The sequence below is a fragment of the Elgaria multicarinata genome, chromosome 21, assembly GCF_023053635.1.
Source record: "Elgaria multicarinata webbii isolate HBS135686 ecotype San Diego chromosome 21, rElgMul1.1.pri, whole genome shotgun sequence".
In the NCBI taxonomy this organism is placed as follows: domain Eukaryota; kingdom Metazoa; phylum Chordata; class Lepidosauria; order Squamata; family Anguidae; genus Elgaria; species Elgaria multicarinata.
Genome location: NC_086191.1, coordinates 12,849,535 through 12,874,027, shown reverse-complemented (window position 1 = coordinate 12,874,027; position 24,493 = coordinate 12,849,535). Strand labels below are relative to the sequence as shown.

The following is a 24,493-nucleotide window of genomic DNA, read 5'->3' as shown; positions in this document are numbered from 1 at the left end:
GGATCGAGAAGAGATCCTGGCCCTCCTCTGTGTGACAACCTTTTAAGTCTTTGAAGAGTGCTATCATGTCTCCCCTCAATCTCCTCTTCTCCAGGCTAAACAGGCCCAGTTCTTTCAGTCTCTCTTCATAGGACTTTGTTTCCAGACCCCTGATCATCCTGGCTGCCCTCCTCTGAACACGCTCCAGCTTGTCTGCATCCGAATGCTTCTGAATGCTGAATCCTGAATGCTTCTTTATTTGGTTCCATTTCTATTTTGCCCTTTCTGGGAAGGTGATAACTGATAAAAAGATATGCAGAGAATTCAGAATACCCCACTGTGGTTATCCCATGCCCGTTCAACCCTGGCCCTTGGATGCCAGCGCAAATAAAGGAAGTTTTACAACTCTTCTAGAAACTATTTTGATAGGTCTGTGGGAATGGGATGAGGTGGCCCACCGACATCCGATCCTCTACGTGCCCTTGGGTGTTTAAACTTGGAGATACTCTCTGCCTAAGGTAATTGCGGCCAGCGAACGGCGCAATTCTACAGCATCAGAGCAAAACTGGCACCTCTGATCCAAAAGGGAACCCTGCAACCCAAGAATCTCAGCTCCACATGATTATCACAATGAGCAGAACTCCACACGAAGGCTGCAAACGCTACCAAACTATCCAATAAAATCAAATTCAACCAGGGAGAAAAAAGACAGCTAAAGCAAGGGTATCGCTCCCAGGTTAGGTCAGATCATTTTGCCTAACAAGGGCAAAGAGAGCAGGGGGAGTAGAACTGGTCTTAAAATCCATAAGGAAGCAGTAAGAGGCATCGAAGAACAAAAGCCCTCCAAACAGTCAACAAAAAGGTCTCCGCCCCTCTTAGTTGAACCACTACCTTCATTTTTATTTATTTATTTATTACATTTCTATACTGCCCCCTAGCTGAAGCTCTCTGGGAGGTTTACGAAAGATGAAAACATTAAAAAAAAAATCGACAAAACAAAATTTAAAAATGTAAAAACATACAAAGACAACATACATTTAAAAACCACTTTGAGCTCTCAGTCAAACCGAACGATAGGTCTGGGATCGATTAAAGACGTATGCTGCTAAATGCCTGGGAGGAAAGTCTTGATCTGGCGCTGAAAACATGGCAATGTTGGCGCCAGGCGGGCCTCGTCGGGGAGATCATTCCATAATTGGGGGGCAGAGGGGCACCCCCTAAGAAGGCCCTCTCCCTTGTCGCCGTCCTCCGAGATCATGTCCGTAACTTACCTTTGCATTTCTTTAAATCAGGGCTGGGCAACTTGTTGCCTTGTTTCGCTTATAATTCCCCTCACTATTAGCTATGCTGGCAAGGAATGATGGGAGTTCAGAGGGTAGGTCCGAAAAATCTTGGGAGGGTCACAAGCTGCCCACCCCTGTTTTAAAGGAAGAGTGTTTCCAGGAAGAGTGTTGCAGTACAACAGCGGTGGCCAGACGATTAAGAGTTCCTGTCTCAAAGGCAGGTGTCATCACCCTCCGAAATTCTGGATTTTAAAGTAGCAGCCTTCAGCTTTGGGGTACCAGGTTAACAGCCAGAGGTTTGAAATGCCCACCTCCTGAGCAGCAAAGCACATGTTTTGAATGTCTAAGAGGCCACAGGTTCAAGCCCTGGCATCTTCACTTAGAAGAATCAGGTGGGAAAGGAGTGATGAGAAAGATCTCTGCCCGAGAAGCTGGAAAAGTGCCCAATGCCGGTCAGAATAGACTGGGCTCGAATGGACAGCCGGTCTGACCTGGGATCAAGGCAGCCTCCTATGTTCATATATAACCCTTGACTGCATGAAGATAACATGGAGCAACCCCTGGAGCACATGTCTGGCCTTCTCCTGCCCAGCTGTGCTTTCTTGCAGTTTGGCCAAGAGGTCACCTTTGGTGCACTGCAGACGCCGAAACACCTTGGGCTGTTTCGAAAGCATCCCTGCTCGCTCTTCTTGCTGTGAACTGATGCCAAGTGGGCTTTGTGCTGCAATTCCAGGCTCTTGCTGTCTCCGCGGAGCCACGCACAGGCAGGAAACAGGCCAACAATAATAATAATAATAATAAAAACCCACCAAAAAGCCACACAGCAGGGTGGGCCAGGGAGTAGATTCGGTGACTTCCAGTTGTTTATAGCTGTCTGGAAGAGCAGGCTCATTAGTTCCCATTAACACTCCCAGGCATGGAACCATAACCGCCCCATCTGCCTTCCGGGGGGGTGGGGTGGAAACACATCCCACCGTCTCTGGGACCAGCAGACAGGCGCTCCTCCAGGGTGCACAGCAGTTTGTACCAAGGAATTCAAGCAAGTGAGACAAGCCGTATGCCAGTGGGGGTTTCAACCGGCCGTGCAACTTTTCACTACTAACACAGGGCAGCAGCAAGAGAACGAATCAGGAAATCCCTGGCCCAGGTCTCACCTCTGCCAGTAATTCACTAGGCAGCCTGGGCAAGTTGCTAGCTCTCAACCTCAGCCGCCACCTATCTGCATCTTTGGGATAAAACTGGCCTGCGCTGCAGACCTGATGTAAGGATCTACGTTCACACATAAGCCAGAATTCCGGCGGATCCTAGATTACTGTTCATGAGCAAACGTGCTTGTGTCTACCTGCCTGATTGCTCCTGCCTGGCTCTTCCTGGCAGAGGGAGTGGATACAGGAACCAGAAACTGCCCAGGAAGAAAAAGCTTGGTGTTGCGTTTCCACCAGAGTCCTCGTTTGTCACTCCCCTAACAAGCCAGAGTCTGAAGCCAGGGTCCGAACTTGGCTTACAATTCCCGGCTTGCGAGCGATGAGCCAGAAGTCCCGGTACGGTCATGATGCTAAATTGTGAGTTTCTGTAGCTGCGCCCCGCTTTGAAGAGAAGGCAGATGGGACTGGATGGGCCACATACACACCAGCACACTTGCTTGTGAATGATAAGCCAAGATTCTTTGCCATTCTGGCTTATTGATTTGTGCGAACACAGCCAGTGTAAATGATACAGGTTATTAAAAGTTGACTCATACTGCAATGTAAACGGTACAGAATATTAAAAGTTAAATCAAATGTACATCCGCCAACGCCAGCAGATTAACACCCTTCACCTACACCTTCCACAGCCATCTGTATGTTATTCAGTCACATTTCGGCGGCAATCTCCGGCCTTCCGCCAGGACGCCTGTAAACCGGCCCACAGAATTTGCTCTATCTCAAAGCCTGACACCAGTGCTTCACTCGAAGATAAGAGCCACTCGTGAGCAGAGTAAGTATGCTAGGGGAAAACTTGTTTACAAGGCAAAGGGTCTGGGTGCCTTTCCCAACAAATCCATCTTCAGCCTTTGGGAATACTCAGACTTCCTCTCCTCTATCCCACCTCGCTATCACCTTACGATCATCACCGAAGGCACCTCCACTGTGAAGCCCTCTTGACCAACATGTGTGTGACCTTTGGGTCCCTGCTAGCTCTGAGCTGCTCTTTGTGCTAACGGCAGCAGCAAAAGTTGTTGAGAAGCAAAACATTCGCTGGAGATAATTTGGTCGGGAGAAAGGAACGCTAGCCAAGCACCAGAGGTTAAAAACTCAAGAGGCGTCCGCATTAACCCACTCGTGATTTACCCACTGTGCTGACGACGGCGACGATTAAGCTCGTGCAATTCAGCTTTCGTTTTAAAAAGGATGTCTCTAGACCTCATGATTGTGGAGAAAGCTTCTGAAGCGTACTGGCTGAGCTTCCTGACACCTCAGAAACAGTCCAAGCCCTACATGCGTGTTTCACATTCCTAGGTGCCAACAGCTATTTCTTTTAGGTGCCCAGGCAACCGTAAGCCTGGAAGGCTTCCAACTTTATTTTCAGTAGCCTGCATGGTTCAGTGCTCTTTTCTCACAGCTAACGTTTCCACCACATCAAGGGCTCCAAGTGGCTCCCCTCCTTCTAGGCTCACCCCTATGGTCCTCCTCAACTTCATTTCAAGCTCTTCCCTGGAAGATTGCCAGAAAGAAAAAGGATCAATGCCCAGGGGGTCCCCGCAACCTTATACCAGGGCCAGATTAAGTTTCAGTTTTACTCACATGCAAACACACCACTCCTATACCCTCGAGGGTATACAAACGGGCTCCTTCCTTCTTGGCTCAAGCAGGACAGCGAGTCACAGCGTTTGATGGTAAGCATTCACGTGTGAGGAACTCCCAATATTTCCAGAGCAAAAGGACACAGAAGCAAGGGATGGCAGTCTATATTCAGCACATCTGGACATGCACACTGCAGAAGACCCATGCGCATGTTTCGGGACACGCGCTCCATTCATGCAGGGTCTCTGGCCAGGCATGTGGGAACTTGTCACTTAATGTGAACTGAAGATACACACTAGAACCCACCCAACACACTCCTGCGGCTATGCGCTTGCTGGAGGAGACCCATGGCAGCCACCTTTTAGGTCAGCCGCCCCTTCTCGTCCAAGGAACAAGGTTTTCCCAAAACAGAGTTTGAGGACCCTGCCATGCTCAACCATGTTTAATGCGTGCCTTGCAGGGAGGGGCAAAGAGCAGCACATAGCTATGCCGCAAAACAGGAGCCTTACCTGAAGAAGAGGAGAATTGAGCCTGGGATTGTTTCCTTAAAAAGGATGCTCTCTTTGCCACCTGCTCTGGGATCTCTTTTTCCCTATAGCATATGGAAAGGCACTGTAAATGAGCACCTGAGGGATATTTGTGCCTTGCGACCCGCGAAGCTTTGTGACCCTTTGCTTTCAAACACACACACACACACACACACACACACACACACACACACTAGACAGGGAGCTATAAAGATTTCCCGAAACAGTGGCCAATTGTCAGAACAAAAGCAGCAACCAGGTAGCCAGCCAGCAAAAAAGGTAGTTAGCTTATCACACGCAGGCCGGTGAGTCGTGCTGTGCTTCAGACATGCTGTAATATTTTGGTCTTGTACTGCAGAGAAAGTCTAGCTAGCCAGACAGACGGCCCAGCCACCAGACGGATGACAACCCTGCTAATATTCGTTGGGATCTGGATTTACAATTCTAGGCAAATTTCTCACGCGAGGACGAGCAATGTGTTCGAGCACTGTGAACAAACGCTGCTTTCTGGAAGACCGTGGAGAAACGCGAGTTCTCCAGTAAAACAAACAATCTGAAAACCCAAGCACCAACCTCCACCATTAAACAAACAGGCCAGAGCGGTACAGCCAATGGGTTGGATGCAAATTCAAATGCCACCTCTGCCACAGATTCATTCTGAACGACTCTGGAGGAGGCACAAACGCTCGGCCTCAGTTCTCCATCTGTAAAGTGACCAAAAGTGCTACTAGAGAAAGCCATAGCAATTTGGGGGTTTGCTTTTCATTTGCTTCCCCATTTGCAAACTTTTGGGCATTCTGACATATTTTCAAACGTTTTCTTACAACCATGAGGACTAGTAGCGCACTTTTTAAAAGAAGAAAGCAGGGAAGCTGAAAGCGTTCACTTTCTAAAAAGACCACCTGTGAGCTATTGGGGGTATGGGTGTGGAGAGAGAGCCGTTTCAGGAACCAATGGTGGCCCGTACGAAGCACACCTTGGTCTTAAAAAGAAAACCAGTCAAATTGCTCAAAACATTTCGACCAAAGTACTTCCACCACCCTCCTGGTTTTCCACTATGCCGAGGAGGATACAGGCGACAACGTGTTTGTAGATTATTCAATGACACCAAAATAAACCTCAGGCACCTCTGTTTTTCTGGCTACGCTGTCATACGCATGCCATCATTAAAAATAGCTGAGGTATAAAAGGAACTGTTAATAGCAGGACTGCTCAGACGCGTACATTAGACCGCTCCAGCGTCTTGATTTGGAGATTTGTATACAAGATTCCAGGGTTCATTCAAGCTTTCCCCAAACAGATTTGTCTTCTGCTATTATTATTATTATTATTATTATTATTATTATTATTATTATTATTGCACCATCAATGTTCTGACGCCTGGAGCAGATTCCAAACTCTTGATATCCACAGCTTTCATTTCAATTTATTTCATTTTATTTTGCAAAAAATAGCAGGTTTGTAGTCCTCAGTGTCCCAAAGTTATATGAAAACTGTCTGAGTGTTGGGTCGCCGTACCCCCAGCTGTTTTTCTGTGTCCAAGGCCAGGTGTTTTACCCCTTATGACATGCAACTGTCTCTGCCACCCGCCAGAGTTTACAACTCCACTCCTGCCATGGTGTTCTTCACCACAATTCCAAGGCTTATGAACCCCACTCTAAATATTCCCTTCTGACTAAAGCACTGGGAAAAGAGCACATTTATGACAAAGAGAGAAAAGAAATCCAAGTTGGAAGAATGTTTGCTGCTACTCCGGGACTTCATAACTGGCCTTCAGCCCAAGATGATTATGTTTTCCAATTAGAGAGAACCTGGTTTTTTTTTTACTGCCTGCCAAGTTTGTTACAGGTCCAAGATGGAGAGTCTCGATCCTGGTTTTTGCTGCGCTTGAAGGAAAAGCTTCAAATATCGCTACGGGCAGGTGGCGTCTTGCAGAGTAGCAGGAGGCAAATGATTTAAACAAGAAATGGAAAGAGGAAGAGGAACACAGGCACACACACACACACACACACACACACACACAGAGTCTCCATCAAGCCCGAGTAGACACTGCCAATTGGGCTTACTCCCAAGGAAAGGAGACACGCCTTGCCACTTTCTCCCGCAGCTGTCCAGAGGGATAAGAATGCCACTTAAGATGCCACACAGAATTTTAAAAAGCCACCCACAACAGTGGGGCCGACATTCCTCTCTCCCCCATCCCAGGTACTCACGAGCCCATTAATTCTCTTCCATATCGCAGCCGTCATGGGGAAGCCGTTAGACAGGCTTTGCTGCCGTTTCTCGCCAGCCAGCAATTCCTGTTTGTCCTATTCCTTGAGAGGGAACTAAAAGGTTACTTCCCTGTGTATGGGCTCAGGCTCCACCTCTTCCTGCCTCCCTCCTGGCTGGAGGGAGGGAGAGGAGAGATCCCTTCGCATTTTAGAAAACACTTCCTGCTGTTTGGCAGCATACCTCTACTCAGACGCGCCGTGAGAAATCTGGAGAACAGGCAAAGCCAGGTTGTGGGGGGGGGGGGAGGAACCTGAAACCCGTAACACTGCTCCCCCTCTGCGACCCACCGCCCCATCCCAGGAGAGGTGGGGGGTGGGGAGTGCTGGCGTGCTTCGAGAAACAAAACGGACCTCGTCACAAATAATGCAGCGAGACACAGCCGCAGCTGGGGAAGATCACGAGAAGCTGATATCGCAGCACTAAAGGCAGATGCGGGAGAAGTTGAGCAGGGCTGAGTGTGCAACAGAAACACGATTATGCAAAAAGTGTGTGTGTGTGTGTGTTGGTAGTGAGGGAGAGCAGTGTCTTGTTTCAGGGAGGGAAAACAGGGGGAAATGGAAAGGTTTGGTCACCTAGTCCATCTGTCTCCTCCTCCATATTATTAAACCACATCTAGTGCAGCACAGCGGCTATGAGATGGGGCAATGAAACAGGATCCCGCGCGCCCCCCCCACCCCCTTCATTGGCATCTCCATAAAGTTGCTAGGAGGCCTCAGGTGAGCTGCTATTCTATCAGCCTCAGTCATCCAACACAGGCCTCAGGATTGAAAGGCAGCACAGAAATGTACTAAATAAAATAGATAAAAACAAGCCAAGTCACCTATGGTGAGTAAAAATAGCCTACAGGTGAGCTGGGAAGAAAGTTTTTATGAATTCAATGAAATTTAGTCGTCGTCCTCCGCCTCAACACACACAGACTGTTGATAGGACACAAGTTATTTTCATGGATTAACTATCCATTCGCAGCGTTTATCCCCTCCCTCTTTTTTTTTAAAGGACATTCACAAAGCTATATTTCGCCTACCCGGAAATCGCCTTTTCCCCGGTTCTGTTTATTATTAATTTATTATTAATACCTTTCGTTATGCCAACGTATTACATCAAATGAAAAATTATACAACACACAGGGATTTATGCAATATGTAAAGTATTGTAGGATTTTCATATGGTTCAAACTGGTGCCCGTACCTGATAGAGGACTCCTAGCTTTCCCTGCTTTTGAGACCATCCCATCCCATCCCATCTATCTATCTATAGCAGCCTTCCTCAACCTGGGGCACTCCAGATGTGTTGGACTACAACTCCCAGAATGCCCCAGCCAGCTGCTGATCTAGAGAAAGAGTCAATTTGTCCATTAATGGCCATCGTCTTGGGGCTCTCCAACAGAGGTACCGTACCCACTTTCTAGTATCTTTGAACAGAGAGCACAAGAATGTGAATGGAATTTAGAGCAGGAAGGGGGAAAATACTGCCACAGATCGTACCAGATCCCCCCGCGGCCGCCTCTGTCTACAGTTCTTTGCTGGGTTGAAGAAAGTCGGCTAAAGCATGTATTATCCAAACTGGAGAAAGAGCATTCTTTACAGATCAGCTTAAACAGCTGTTGGCAAAAGGAGAGAAAAGCGTAAGTGTGTGTGTGTGTGCAGAGGGAGGGAGGGACCACCCTGACTACTTGGCTCTAGTTTAATTCCACAAGCTGCTGTCAAGTTCTGGACGGCAGCTAAAAGCGCTTCATAGCCACGGAGGCCAAGCCTACACAGAACGCTGCATTTCCATCGAGGCAGCCCAAAGCTATTATTTATTTAACCTTTATATATCAGCAAAGCTTCCGGGGCAGTTTACAAACACCAGGTAAAATACAAGATCAAAACAAGATATAGGAAATAGCAGCATGTTACATAGACTTTTTTTTTAAAAAAAAAAAAGCCACGGAGAATAAAAATGTCTTTGCCTGCTGAGCCAGTGTGGTGCAGTTGGTTTGAGCGTTGGACTGGGATTTGGGCGATCCGGGTGCAAGTCCCCAACTGGTGACTTTGGGCCCCGTCACTGGCTCTCAGACTAACCTACTTCCAAGTGCCTCGACCATCTGCGGTAACCAGAAATTATCGAGGCCCTTGGAGGACAGCCCGTGAAGGTGGCCTCAATGCACGGGCAAGTTGGCATGGGAGAAGGCGCTCCCTTTTAGCCAGGTGGCTCCTCAGATAAATGCCAGCACTTTAAATGCTTGGAAAAGGACTGGGAGCCAGGGAGCCCTTTCAGTGTCAAGAGGAACTCAAAAGCTTTCCTCCAAGCCACCAGTTCTCTGGTTCAAGCACTTAAAAACAAAAACAAGGAGAGGAGACGAGGCAAATGACCATTCCACCCGCAGGAATGCCCTGAACTCCATCCTGCCTGCTTGTTCCCCACCGCTGAACCAGTGACGAAGGTACAGTCTAGGGCTTACAGTCTCCCGTCTGACCTGTCCAGATGCCAGAGCCAGTCTTCGCTTGCCGGCATAAAGGCAGTCCTACGCAAGATGTGTGAGGGAATCAGATTTGGGCGAGTGGGGTTTCAGCTACCGTGACATTTGCAAGCTGAACTGTCGAACCTTGTGGGGCGACACAGCCTCTGGGATCGTAATCTAGCGACAGAGAAGGGACGAAAAGGAAGGCTTGACACCACCTCCCTGGTCTGAAATATATCGTACAAATTGGGAAGGGTGGCTTAAAAAAACGGGTTCCAATCCCTCAGAAACAACGTGCTCATTTTTCAAATGTTAACGTTCTTAAGGCTTTGGGATCAGTGTTTTTTTAAGGGACCCAGAGTCCCCAAGCATCTGGGATGTGGTGTTGTTGTCGTTTATTCGTTCAGTCGCTTCCGACTCTTCGTGACTTCATGGACCAGCCCACGCCAGAGCTTTCTGTCGGCCGTCGCCACCCCTAGCTCCCCCAAGGTCAAGTCCGTCACCTCCAGAATATCATCCCTCCATCTTGCCCTTGGTCGGCCCCTCTTCCTTTTGCCTTCCACTTTCCCTAGCATCAGCCTCTTCTCCAGGGTGTCCTGTCTTCTCATTAAGTGGCCAAAGTCCTTCAGTTTTGCCTTTAATACCATTCCCTCAAGTGAGCAGTCTGGCTTGATTTCCTGGAGTATGGACTGGTTTGATCTTCTTGCAGTCCGAGGCACTCCCAGAATTTTCCTCCAACACCCCAGTTCAAAAGCATCTCTCGTCCTTCGCTCAGCTTTCCTTATGGTCTTATGGGATGGGTCTTATAGGAATGGGTCTTATCCCATCCCTTATGGGATGTGGCAAGAGAATTCATTTCTTCCCCCAGGTATCATCCTACTTCTCACTTTTACATTTCAGGAAATTATTACCCCGGGGTATTGTGCTTCGAAGCACGGACCCAAGCTCACACAAGTATTCCATGAAGTCGCACCTCTCTCTCTCTCTTTGCCTCAACCATCTTTCTGCCGGCCGTTTCAAGACAGGGCCTCCCTAAAAGCAGAGGATTCAGCCGAAAGCTACGGGCAGTGTTGCTGGTGGACAAGTGCTGAGCTCTGGGATACGCTGGCCGGTCTTCAAAGCCTGTACTGTGTAATCTGAGACTGAACCCGGAGCCCTCCTCCTGCCCTCTTGCGTCGTCTCTATTAAAAAACATGCTGAGGACAACCTCTTGTAGAGGACTCAGCCCTTCTGCTCCATTTCTGCCGCCGCCCCTCGCCTGAACAGGGAGCAAAAAAGCCCTCTGCTCATGACGGAAGCAGGAAGAACGTACTGCCACCACAGTCCACGCAGATGCTGGGCCGATGGAGCAGGGTTGGGGAACGATTCAGAAGTGCTGGTTGCAATGCCCCTTCTCCAGGGAAGCCAGAGTGAACGTTTTGGCTCCCAGCTAGACAGCTGCTACGTAGGAAAGGACACTATTTTGAAGAGGAGGCAATTTGGGCGGGCTGGGTGCAGGAAGAGATCTGTAAGCTCAGCAATACTACAAACGAGAAGGATCTTGGAATTGTTGTAGATCGCAAGCTGAATAGGAGCCCACAGTGCGATAGGGCTGCAAGAAAGTCAAATGCTATTTGGGGCTGCATTAATAGAAGTATAGCTTCCAAATCACGTGAGATACTGGTTCCTCTCTATTCGGCCCTGGTTAGGCCTCGTCTAGAGTATTGCGTCCAGTTCTGGGCTCCACAATTCAAGAAGGACGCAGACAAGCTGGAGCGTGTTCAGAGGAGGGCAACCAGGATGATCAGGGGTCTGGAAACAAAGCCCTATGAAGAGAGACTGAAAGAACTGGGCATGTTTAGCCTGGAGAAGAGAAGATTGAGGGGAGACATGATAGCACTCTTCAAATCCTTGAAAGGTTGTCACACAGAGGAGGGCCAGGATCTCTTCTCGATCCTCCCAGAGTGCAGGACACGGAATAACGGGCTGAAGTTAAAGGAAGCCAGATTCCAGCTGGACATCAGGAAAAACTTCCTGTTAGAGCAGTACGACAATGGAATCAGTGACTTAGGGTGGCTGTGGGCTCTCCCACACTAGAGACCTTCAAGAGGCAGCTGGACAACCATCTGTCGGAGATGCTTTAGGGTGGATTCCTGCACTGAGCAGGGGGTTGGACCCGATGGCCTCGTAGGCCCCTTCCAACTCTGCTATTCTGTGATTCTATGAAGCCGTCATCGAAGGGGAAATATTTCAATCTGCTCATTTTAAGGTGCAAAGGAAGCTCAGCCCAAGGAGGTACTTCCAAAGCCTAGCCACGCTAAGTACCTCTCCGATGAGGCGTATGAACATAGGAATGCAGGAAGCTGCCTTAACACTGAGCCAAACCACTCGTCCACTTAGCACAGTATTGTTGACACTGCTGACAGAGGCTGCCCAGGATTTCAGGGAAGACTTTTTCCAGCCAGGGATTGAGGCTGGGACCGGCTGCATGCAAAGCAGGTGCTGTGTCACTGAGCTATGCCTCAGGTTGAACAGGTAGTACCCCAAACTCATTGCGTTTGAAGCAGAGACAATGTGGTGTCATGGTTAGAGCATTGGACCTGAAGCAGGGGCGTGTGTGTGTCAGTTTCAAAACCCACTCAAGCCAGGTGTTCTTGGGCTGGTCGCTCATAGCCTACCTCAGAGGGTTGCTGCGAGGGTGGTAATACAGTTATGCCACCCTGAGGTCCTTGGAGGAAGGACAGGATAGCCATAAATGGAAGTATATGGACATGGAAGCAGGGCTCAACTTGAAAAAGGTGATGCTTCTGGGATGTCCGTCTGTCCGTCCTTCCTTCCGTCCACGGACCCAGCAGAATGAAGCTATTTACAGAGAGACTGGGAGCAGCACTGCATTTGGGAACTCTGCTTTTGTACAAAGTCTCCTCACAGAGGTACAGAAGTTCCACAGTGTTATTTTTGCCTAGTCCTTTATATCACCCTTTTATTTTCATAATTTCTTAAAAAGAGAACCAAGGACTGGTTTGGTTATTACTAGGACTGCTGCCCAATTAAAGAAACCGTAGTCAGTTAACTGGCCGATACTTACGGAGACTAATTTATTAAAACCTGCATGCAAGGAAAAAAAAATACTTTTGAAGGGAAAAGCCAACCGTCTTTATTTTGAGGGGATGCACCCATGTGTCGGCGTATGCATCATCTTGGAAGAGGAATTACTCCCCAAGAGAGAAAAGAGAGGGAACACTTCTAAAACTACATTTGCTATTTGCATGTTCCTCTCACTAAGTACTTCTGTTTTAAACATTCCTTTAAAAATCTGCAGCCCAATGAAGTAATGACCCCCTCTTTTATTTTTGATTGCCTAGGCCTTTATTGTCTATGCCAGGGATGGGGGAACCTCAGCCCTGGGGGGCAATTCCAGCCCTTCAGGTTACCCCAGATGGCCCCACCCCTTCCCCAAACCACTGATCCACCAAAGCTGTAAGTGTTGTTTATTCGTTCAGTCGCTTCCGACTCTTCGTGACTTCATGGACCAGCCCACGCCAGAGCTTTCTGTCGGCTGTCGCCACCCCTAGCTCCCCCAAGGTCAAGTCTATCACCTCCAGAATATCATCCCTCCATCTTGCCCTTGGTCGGCCCCTCTTCCTTTTGCCTTCCACTTTCCCTAGCATCAGCCTCTTCTCCAGGGTATCCTGTCTTCTCATTATGTGGCCAAAGTACTTCAGTTTTGCCTTGAATACCCTTCCCTCAAGTGAGCAGTCTGGCTTTATTTCCTGGAGTACGGACTGGTTTGATCTTCTTGCAGTCCACGGCACTCTCAGAATTTTCCTCCAACACCCCAGTTCAAAAGCATCGATCTTCCTTCGCTCAGCCTTCCTTATGGTCCAGCTCTCGCAGCCATAGGTTACTACGGGGAACACCATTGCTTTAACTGTGCGGACCTTTGTTGTCAGTGTGGTGTCTCTGCTCTTAACTATTTTATCAAGATTTGTCATTGCTCTCCTCCCAAGAAGCAAACGTCTTCTGATTTCCTGGCTGCAGTCAGCGTCTGCAGTAATCTTTGCGCCCAGAAATACAAAGTCCTCTAAGCTAAAACAGGCTGGCATATTTATTTATTTTTTGCATTCTGGCCCCGCCCATTTCCTTTGGCCCCGCCCACCACTGCAGTGCAGCACCCGAGAGCTTGTCTGAAATTGAACTCACCCCTCGGGCTGTAACTCTTGCCTACAGACTGGCAGTAGCTTTCCAGAGCCAGGCAGTGGGTGCAGTGATTTTCCCCATCGCCGGCTACCGGATCATGTGTGTTTTTCAACTGGGGCTGAAACCGACACCTTCTAGGCTGAAAACATGCGCTCTATCATTGAGCGACGGCGTCCAGCTAATCCCTTCCAGGATCTCAAGGTGAATTTACTTATAAGAGCAAGCCCAGAGGACGAGGTGGCTCCACTCCCTTCCTTTCCTGGTCTCTCGAGGCCACAAGGAGGTTTGACCCACCCCTCTATCTTGGGATGAGTCAGTTGTGGAGAGACAAGAACATGAAGACGCTCCAACCATCCGGTTCATCGCTCTCTACTCCAACTGGCAGGCCACTCTCCTGGGCTTCCGGAAGGAGGCTTTCCCAGCCCTGCCTAGCGATGCTACGGAATGAGTCTGGGACCACAGCAGATGCTTCACCGCGGAGCTACGTCCTCATCCCAAAGAGGACGACAGGACCTGGAGGGCGAGTGTTTCAGACGACAGGACCTCCCCGCTGCTTCTCCTCCTGGCAGCTGCCGCCCCCTCTCTTCTCGGATCCCATCCCAAGCTGGCGCGGAAAGGTGTGTGCTGCTCACGAGAAAGAATTCACACGCCCTCATGTCTGAAGCTGCCTTCATGAGTGCACCCATGTGCACTCATTACTGTGAGAGCGGCGGGTTAGCCAAGCAAGAAATTGGTTACCGACGAAAGACTAGCATGCAGTTGAATCCAAATCTCGCGGACCGTGGAACCTCTCCTCTGCTGCAGGTTTAAACTAGCACAGCTAAACTAGGAAGGCGGTGTTAAGCACCGATTACCGCCGCGGAGGGGATGCAGGCCTACTGTAGCGCTTCCATTTCAAGGCCTTTTGACCCCGCTGTTTACAATTTTTCTTCTCTGGACCCGTGCATGTGCGCTCGACGCTCTCTGCCAACTAAGGATAACATTTCATGCATCTGATGAAGTGGGCACTTGTCCACAAAAGCTTCTGCGAAAATATGCTAGGATGCCACAGGACTCCTGGTTGTTTCTATATGAATTCAAGCAACTCTGTGCCCTAGACGTGTTCTAGAACACACCCAGGCCCATCACAACTCCCCACGCCAGGGTGCTGTAAGAAACCATTCTGCAATGTTTCACTCCATTTACACAGACACACATGTATTTTAGGAAGGGTCTGTATGTGGGCTGTCCTGGAGATCCCACCGACAGCACCCGCAAATTTGGGGAGTGAGCTTCAAACACAACTTCGGTTAACTGTTTATCCTAGTCTTGTATTACCTGGATGAAGGAAGATCTGTTTATAGTTTGCAGAACGTGGGTGACGAACCTGTCGCATGCCTGCTCAAGCCACGACGGGTGGGGTGGGGAGCTGCAGCACACCTGGAGAAGTAGAACAGCCTTAGAAACACCCCGGTTTATACCTCAGCACACTTCGGTGCCATCCCTTGGGATCAACTGAGTAGTGCCAAAATTCATTCCAAGCCATGGAGGGCGATGCGGGGATAGGGAGAGATGGCCGCATGCGTTGTGCATTCTCAAGTGTGTTTTGGACTGAATGAATGACCAGCACGCAGGTTGGCTAAAAATCAATGATTTTTTTTATAATAAAATGCGTTTTGAGGAAAAGTCTATCTAAAGATAGATTTAGTTTTCTATTTAAGTAGATAGTTTTCTATTTAAGATACATTATAGTCCAAAGGTTATTCATCATGAAATAAGGATTCCTTTTTAATGATGTAGCATGAGGCTGTATATTCATGCAACGTTTTAAATTTTTTGGTACCGTATTTCTTCGATTCTAAGATGCCATGGATTGTAAGACGCACCCTAATTTCAGTACCACCAACAGAAAAAAAGCTTTGATTCTAAGAAATAATAAACGCACGCGCGATTCTAAGGCGCACCCCGTTTTTTAGACATGTTTATATGGGGGGGGGGGGAGTGTGTCTTAGAATCAAAGAAATACGGTAAGTGAATTCCATTAATCCATTTACAATGTCATGCTCTTCCAGAGGTTTCTGTAAGATTATTGGGCAATTTTTGTCTCCAGAAGATATGATCAGAGCTGCTTGGTTTTACAGTTCTCAAAACTGTGAATTTGTGTCTGCAGAGATCACAATCCCATTGTGCCTTTGCAAATCTATGTACACAGAATCAACCCTTTACCTCTTTTAAGTGCTAGGTTTCAAAAAATGCAATGAATAGAATGCACTTTTGGGGTGGGGGGAGTCACATGATTAAATCGAGTCTTTCTGATTTAAATCACGATTTAAATCAAATCCACCCTGCCAGCACGTTATTTTTTTTAAAAAAAATTAAGTACTTTTCAGGGTGCCTTTGATGGTAGAGCTTCCACAAGTACTATCCAAATTTAAATGAATGATTTAAACACTTGACCGTATTGAATCAGTCATTTGGCCAAATCTTTCTTGTTTGGACCAGCCACACAGTCAAATCCTAAAATAATTCTTTTGTAAATACCCGCTCAACTCACTCTGAACCTACAGTTCTTTCAAGCGTCTGTCTCCACCTCCTGCTGCCCCTTTTCTGGTGTCGCTTAATCAGTTTCCACTACAATGTCCCACTGTCCGGTGCACAATGGAGTCGGCTCAAGCAGCAACGAGAGAGTTTGCTGCTCCATTTGATGCGAGCGCTGCTTTCTAACACACTGCGGAGCTGGGGAGGGGAGGGGGGGACCACGGGTGCCAAAATGCAAGCTACTGAAAATGCTGAAGAGGAGAAGCGGGAGAGGAAGACATCTAAGATCAAGAGGGGCTGGAAAGGACGAGGGGACAAAAACTGTACAACCCCAAGTCACGAGAAGATCGTAGAATCATAGAATAGTAGAGTTGGAAGGGGCCTAAAAGGCCATCGAGTCTGACCCCCTGCTCACTGCAGGAATCCACCCTAAAGCATCCCTGACAGATAGCAGTCCAGCTGCCTCTAGTGTGGGAGAGCCCACAACCTCCGTAAGTCATTGGTTCTGTTGTCGTACTGCTCTAACAGTCAGGAAGTTTTGCCTGATGTCCAGCCAGAATCTGGCTTCCTGTCACTTGAGCCCATCATTCCGTGTCCTGCACTCTGGGAGGATCGAGAAGAGATCCTGGCCCAACTCTGTGTGGCAACCTTTTAAGTATTTGAAGAGGGCTACCATGTCTCCCCTCAATCTTCTCTTCTCCAGGCTAAACAGGCCCAGTTCTTTCAGTCTCTTCTCCTGATCAGGAGAACTTCCTGACTGTTAGAGCAGTACGACAATGGAACACATGACCTAGGGAAGTCATGTTCTCTCCCACACTAGAGGCATTGAAGATGCAGCTGGACAGCCATCTGTCAGGGATGCTTTAAGGGGGATTCCTGCATTGAGCAGGGGGTTGGACTCGATGGCCTTGTAGGCGCTTTCCAACTCTACTATTCTATGATTCTATGATCAAAGCTCAGCAACACCTCTGCCTGAGCTGGAGTTGGGGGCTGGACCATTGAATAGAGAAGGCCCACGCCTTCACGACAATAGCAGATGCTTCACCTGCAGAAGGTTCCATGTTCAACCCGACTTCTGAATTTATGCATTTGTTTGAAACATTTCTTGGCTGCCCTTCAGGACAGATGCTCTCCCAAGACGGGTCACAACAATAAAATACATAAAAACAGTTAAAAGCAATAAAAACGTAATCACACACACACACAAAATTGCAATAAAAACAATAATAAAAGCCAACAATAAAACCAGCAAACAGCAGTAACAGTGGCAACAGCAGTCCGATCAAGAGAAGGCCATGATCAAATAATTTGTTTTCAAGGCCTTCTTACGTGCCTGCAGTGATGGAGTATAGCAGACCTTTGATGGCACCTTGTTCCTGGTCGACAGCTGATTGGCCACTGTGTGAACAGAGTGCTGGATTAGATGGACCCTTGGTGTGATCCATCAGGGCTCCTCTTATGTTCTTAGGTGTGGGGACACTGCAGAAAAGGCCCTGTCTTGTCTTTGGTCGCAGGGCTGGGTAAGATGGCCACTGAACACTGGAGAGTCATTGCCTATCGTAGTGCACGCTATCGAGCTGGGGAAAGACCATCGCTCAGTGGCAGAGCGCATGTGCTTTGCATGCAGAAGATACCCAGATATAATAGTTGGAATCTCCAGCGGAACTGGGGAGAAGCAGGAGGAGTGGAGAGAAGACCAATTGTCCGACCAGATGTAAAGGAGTTCCATATGCTCATGTGGAAGTGGGAGAAGGCGGTCTCTTCTGGTATGCAAGAAGACCCTCCTGTTTGCCAAGCACAGAGAGACCGATGCAAAAAGAAATAATAATAATAAAAATGCTACGGTGGCAATGAGGCAGAGGTTGTTCCAAATGAACTTGGGGGTGAAATTGCCTTCTGCGGCAGGCGAGAGAAAAATGACTGGGAACGACATTATTAGGACACTCATCCAACCGCAAGGGGCTTGTTTCCCTAGCCTATTTGCTAAGAGAGGGCCAGGCCAACACCTAATCACTTAGCATCCATCTCTCTCTGAAGGCATGATCAGTGTAATTAAGGTAAAGATCTTTCTTTTCTCCCCTCCTAGGGAATTCAGGCTGTATTGAAGCACGACGAGGCAGAGCTGGTTAAGAGGTGTTCGTACAATAAAAATTAAAAATAGCTCAGCAACAGGGGTCCGCCCTCCCCAGGTTGTGCAGTGAAGCAAACATATCTGTGAAGAGAATCAACCTGGCTGAGGGATACAACTGAATTTGGTGGCTGCCCCCTTCACAAAGAAAGTGCAGAGGGCCATCCTAGGAAGACAGGGCCAGAAAACCTGCAAGCTAACTGGATGGAAGTCTGGTATTTAATTTCCTCTCACCCATCCCCAGTCTTGCCTTTGCAACTGGGCCTGTTTAGCCTGGAGAAGAGAAGATTGAGGGGAGACATGAGAGCACTCTTCAAATACTTAAAAGGTTGTCACACAGAGGAGGGCCAGGATCTCTTCTCGATCCTCCCAGAGTGCAGGACATGGAATAATGGGCTGAAGTTACAGGAAGCCAGATTCTGGCTGGACATCAGGAAAAACTTCCTGACTGTTAGAGCAGTACGACAACGGAACCAGTTACCTAAGGAGGTTGTGGTCTCTCGCACACTAGAGGCCTTCAAGAGGCAGCTGGACAACCCTCTGTCAGGGATGCTTTAGGGTGGATTCCTGCGTAGAGCAGGGGGTTGGACTCGATGGCCTTGTAGGCCCCTTCTAACTCTGCTATTCTACGATTCTATGATTCCTAGTTGGATGCAAGACTCCTTGAAGCTGAACGTTTCCTGGTTTGCACAATCCCTGACATGGTTCTGAGGTTGCAAACAGCAATTGGAGGAGACCCAAGCCACAGAGGCTGTACTGGCTCTGTTGCCAAAATCAGCAGGTAGCTGGTTGGGGTGGGGGCAGGTACAAAAGCATCAAGGCAGGAAGGAAATGTGACTGGAGCAGGGTGGGAGGGGGGAGAAAAAAAGAGAGGAAAGAAGCAGGTACAGTTTCTGAGCCAGGGGTGAAGAAGGATGCAGGAAGTGAAGGCAGACACAACTGCAGAACAGGAGCAGAAAAGTAGATCCACAGGGAATCAGGGCAAAGGATTAGGAAAAATCAGGCCGGCGGGTCTCTGCTAACAATGCCTTGCATTGTCGAACTGACAAGTCTAACTGTAAGTTAGAACTTTCCTTTGGGTGGTTAGCGTCACAATGCTTCTCCCCCTCCCCAATTCAGGACACTACTCAGATGCAGCCAATCAGATGCTCACTGAATTGAGAGAGAGAGAGACACAACAACTTCTAAAGGTAACAACTTGCGACTTCGGCTAGCCTAGAACGCTGTTGCTGACTTCTCCTTAAAACGCTGGGAGGCAGCAACACCCCTCAGCCTGTGTGATGGCAAGTGAACAGCTTACAAATTAGCCTCCGGGTCCAACAAGTTGATGTCACCTTTCAAAGCCCTCCACAGCGGAGGGTCTGTGTAACACCTTGGCCCCGTGAGCTCCATTCAGTTCTGGTACGCAGAACGGTGCTCAGAATTCATGAAGTGTCTCTCCATCAGGATCTGGTCAATGGACCTCAGTAATTCTCGCAAACCTGAAGTTGCCCACCTCTGGTTTATGATATTGCCACTTGTAATTATCTTTTACCATCGTTGTTGCTTGTGTGAAGCCACTTTAAGCCTTTGCAAAACGGAGAGATTCAAGCACACTAATCAATTAATTGAGACGCTGCAAGTGCTGATAAAAGTGTCTTCCAGTGACCGGCTCTCTCGAGTGGGTGGGGCAGCTGCTCAGGAAACACTCTAACCTCACTCTGAAGCCCACATCGAGGGTGCCTTTGCAGTAACAGAGGAAGCAGCGTGCTGAAAGAGGATGTTGCCTCACTTTTGCGAAAGACTCCGATGCCAATGCTATATTTGGATTTCTTCACACCTCTAAGATCTTACAAATCAAGAGCTGCTTCTCGCACCAGGCTGGCATGGTCCTTAAAAAGTTGTCATTGGTTCTTGGATATTCAACAGGGCCCCCATTCAGGAGACTCCTTAAACCATGACTTTAACCATGGCGGTTAAGCCAGAAAGCCGGGCTGTGTTCAGAAGACACCTCAAACCACAGCTTTAGTCATGGTGAATAAAGCAAAAGGCCTTATTCGCCATGGTTAAAGCTGTGGTTTAAAGTGTCTTCTGAACACAGCCTGGCTTTCTGGCTTAACCACCATGGTTAAAGCCATAGTTTAAGGTGCCTTCTGAACGGGCCCTACTTAAGGTTACGTCCCAGCTGCTGCGAATCCAATTTTCTACTAGATAAAAGTGCTTAAAATTCTTTCTCCCAGAGAGCATGAAAATCCCATTAGATCTTCCCCCTCCATGTGAAAGGTAGGACTCTCCTTCTTCTTATCAGCAGTGAAGGCTGCAGACAGCCCAAACAGATCCAGATGGAGTCCTTGTTGGATCAGGACAATGTTGTCAAGGAAGTCCCAGGAACCGTGGCCAAAAGTGCAAGGCATCACACTACACAGTTGTTCATCTCAGGTATCCTGTTCAGAAGAGCAGGGGGCAACCAACAGGCAGGGGAACAAACTGTACAAAGGAGGACACAGTGGGCCAGTTCAGATGACACAACAGCCCAGCATGGGTTAATTAACCTTTAAGGGGCTGCAGTCCCTGCCATTATACAACCCTCAACCAGAGGTTGCCATGGGTTGGTATGTCATGAGAACTCAGCTGAGGAGGGTTATTCATGGGTTAACCCTTGCATAGCCCTAGAACAGACCATGGGTTATGCGTGAGCTGTATTAAACAGGGAGGATTTTGTCATATCTTTACAATAAATTGATATACATGCAAGCATGTCGGAGCAAATACAAATACTATTTATTAAAGACATTTTTATCCCGCTTTCCCCCCCTTCAAACATAAAAATTTTAAAAAAATAAAAAGGGCGTTGCTCAAAGCGGCTTTCAATTCACCACCACACAGTAAAACGGTATCGAAATATCATGCATAAATTACAGGACTGCCTTCATGTTAGTGTCCTGTAGGCCTGCAACTCCCCCCCCCCCCCAATATCTGTCGTTCTCATATCACTTTTCTACAGGGATTTTATTTTTATTTCTTTATAAAGAATCCAGTGGTATCTTAAAAACTAAGAAACGTATAGTGGCAGAAGCTTCTGTGGGCCATGGCATTCTCTGTCAGAGGCATGAAGCATTTGTCTGCTGCTCTGAAGTATTTTTAGATTCTTATGCTGCTGTTCGTTATATTTTAAGAGCACTGCCCTGTCATTTTGCTGGCTTTTAGGGTTTTCATTTCGTACACTGCTTTGCACGATTTTCTTTCAGGAAAGCTTAACGATAATCATAATATTTAATTGGCAAATACCAGTACAGACAAACGAGGGAGTGGAGGGGGTCATTACTCTAAACCAAAAGGCCCAGCGTCACAAGAGAGGTGTGTGTCACCCCAATGTCCAGAGGAGGTTTTATTTTATTTATAAATAAATCTATCCCACTCTTCAGCCCCAAAGGGGTTCTTAGACTAACTAATTAAAGCTGCCAACCAATACTAAAAGTAATAAGTAACGGTGTACATCTACACCCAAAGAGGGAAAGTTACTTCCTGTCGTGAGCTAGTTTGCAGGGAACTCAACGCTGAAAGCGTCGGTGAATTCGAACTCAGGCAGCTTGACGCCGAGGTCTCCTTTTGGGGCTTCTTCGGAGCTAGAACATGGGTCCATCTAGCCTAGTATTGTCGACACTGGCTGGCAGCAGCTCTCGAGAGGCTTCAGGGTTCTATTCCTCACCTGACCTGGAGATGCCGGGGATCGAACCTGCGACCTTGTGCATGTAAAGCAGGTGTTCCATCACACTGAGCTATGGTTCAGTGTGATAGAGCGCCTGTTTTGCACGTGAGAAGCTCCCCCACGGGCAACTAAGCGTCACTATTATTTTCCCCCCAAGGGTCTGATGTTCTCCCACGTAGAGGCAGTCCCGTTTAGGCTTAAGGGTACAAAGACGAGGCACATCTTGTGTTGGGAGGTGTGCAGGTGAACAAGCCCCTGCCAGGCATTGGCCGTGTCATTAGTCTAGGTGTGCGATGCTTTGATGTCGCTTCACAAGGAAGGTGCACTGAGGACGCTCTTGTTGGGAGTTGCGCTTCTCTCAGGTTTTTCTTTCTTTTCATTTTTACAACCTCTCTTCTGGTGGGAGTGCCTCACGCCCAGGAATGAAATCTGCCCCCTCGGGGTTTCCCAGATGGCCACACCCCTTCCCCTGGCACACCCCCCCCTTTGCCCCCAAACACTACTCATTTGGGGAGGGGGTGCCTGGCTTCTGTGCAATTTCCCCCATTCTAAACGGTTGAAATGCCTCTTCTGTGACTTAGTTACTGGCAGTAAGAGCTAAAATACCCTGGTATTTTATTTAGAGATTGAATTTTTGGCCTCTGAGAGCTCAGCCAATACTGAATCCAACCCTCAGGCTGAAAGGGGTTTTCCCATACCTGCCCTACGTTTAAAGCCAGGCCAGGAAGAGCCGAAGGGCTAAGGCAGGAGCCCCGGTACCACCCTCTCCTTCCCTTCCCCTTGAAGCCTCAAGGGTCTCACCAACACACAGTCTTAGTTCAAGTCCTCCCAAGCTTTTTCCGACCCTCCGCTCAGTGCTGCACAGCACTTATGGGCCTATATTGAGGCAGGAACGCAGCGCAGTGGTAAATTTTATTTATTTATTTATTACATTTATATACCACCCCACAGCCGAAGCATCTCCTTTGGACACAGCACGTTCTAGATTCAATCCTTCACAACTCCAGTAAAAGGACAGGAAAGAGGCAACGGGGGGGGGGGGGGGGAACGATCCCTCTGCCCATGACCCCAAAGAATCACTGCCGATCAAGAACAGACAATACCGTGGTCTAAACGGACAAATCCTGCAAGCTGGTATAAAGCAACTTCCTACGTTAAGCATCTTCACAAAGGCAACTCTTCCCTGCCTCCCCACATTACCGCAGAATCACGGTCTCAACAGGTTGGACAATGTACATGGTACTTAAACAGAAACCTCTTCTGAAAATAAATCCCTGTTTAACACGGTGCCCCCGCCAGAAGCCCCACCGGCCTTGGTTTTTAAATCATTTTTTTAAAAAAACCCAGGTATCGCACGACTGCAAGTGGACCACAAAGGGAAAATGGAAAGAGGAAGGGAAAGTGAGTCATCTCTGTTTGAATTTGCCAAGGAAAAATGAACAACTACAAAAAAGAACAGGGCCCCGTGAACTGCTGCGCCCCACTTAGATGCTTAAAATTCTTGCAGCTTTGAACAAGTTGACTAACGCCACAGGTGAGAGCAATTAATTAGATGCAGCCACTGGAAGTACCTGATATCCTCTGTGTATCGCCTGCAGAGATGAGTGCTCATTATTAAATTGTCCACCAAGAGGAACCTCAGGGAGCCGGAGCAAAAGAATCACTTGGGTCTGGAAGGGACGTTACCTACGGAGCGAGCTATGTCCATGGTCGCTGGTCACTCAAGTGACATCAGGATCTGACATGTTTTTTCTAGTTTCAACCATCAAGACGTCCTCTCCTGCCTCACCCAGGCCCTCTGCTAACTCCCTTCCACCCTAGACATTAAACCCACATCAATAGGACTACGTGGCACGAGAGAAATGGTCATTCGCTCAACTCAGGTAATAGTTTGTAAAACAATGAGGAAAGGGCTAGATCCACGATCAAGGCCGCACTCAAAGCTTCCCCCAGTGTGGGGCCCTTCAGATTGTTTGGATTACAACTTCCACCATTATTGGTCATGCTGGCTGGGGCTGATGGAAGCTCTAGTTCAAAACATCTGGAGGGAATTCTAGGCCAAGACAAAATTCTTCCCTGGTACTAAGTCGGGAAAGAGAGGCCCTTTGAGCCTCTCGGGGTATAATTAAGACAACACAAATAGGATTCGGTTAGCAAAGTTCACTCTCATTCTAGGCAAGACGCCAAGCATCAGTGGAAAAGGAAAGAGGTCAGGGCACTGTTTTCTGGTTGATGGTGCTATATAAATAAAATAATAATAAGAGGAGGGGTCTACATCCTGAGAAACAGAGCAGGCCCACAGCCCAACCAGACACTAAATCATTACTCTAAGTGTGGCTCTCCAAAGTCACTTGACCCAAAGACGTGCATGTCAGGACATATCAGAGCAAGGATCCTTGGTCTTCCTCAACTACATGTTCCACTGTCGGCAAGAAGGGTTCATTTTGCACTGTCACAACATGGGAGTTAACACAGGTATCCAGATATTATTTCTACCTGCTTATGTAACTGAGGGGTCCCTCTAAGACTGTCTGACAAATTGCGTCGATGCTAGACCCACTCCGTATAGTTTCAGATGCGGATAAAGGGGGTTCAAAATAAAATAAAAGATCAAACAACAGGCAATGGGTCTTGGCAAGCCAATGTTTCATCCTGGATGAAGTGTCTGTGTAAATGGACACAACTAAATTAA

At 48.0% G+C, this 24,493-nt stretch overlaps 1 protein-coding gene across 6 annotated transcripts in view; it reads right to left on the bottom strand.

Moving 5' to 3' along the window:
• Positions 1 to 24,493, bottom strand: part of MARK2 (microtubule affinity regulating kinase 2) — a 117,487-nt gene that overhangs the window by 78,861 nt on the left and 14,133 nt on the right. For 3 of the 6 annotated variants that reach the window (XM_063146165.1, XM_063146159.1, XM_063146160.1), the window contains exon 2: positions 14,786 to 14,887. The exons of 2 other annotated variants lie outside the window; for them this stretch is intronic. In XM_063146165.1, the coding sequence (XP_063002235.1) occupies positions 14,786 to 14,887 (102 nt within the window). Of the gene's footprint in view, positions 1 to 6,785; positions 6,911 to 14,785; positions 14,888 to 24,493 lie in introns of those variants that run through there. One more of the 6 variants, XM_063146163.1, reaches the window with a different exon arrangement.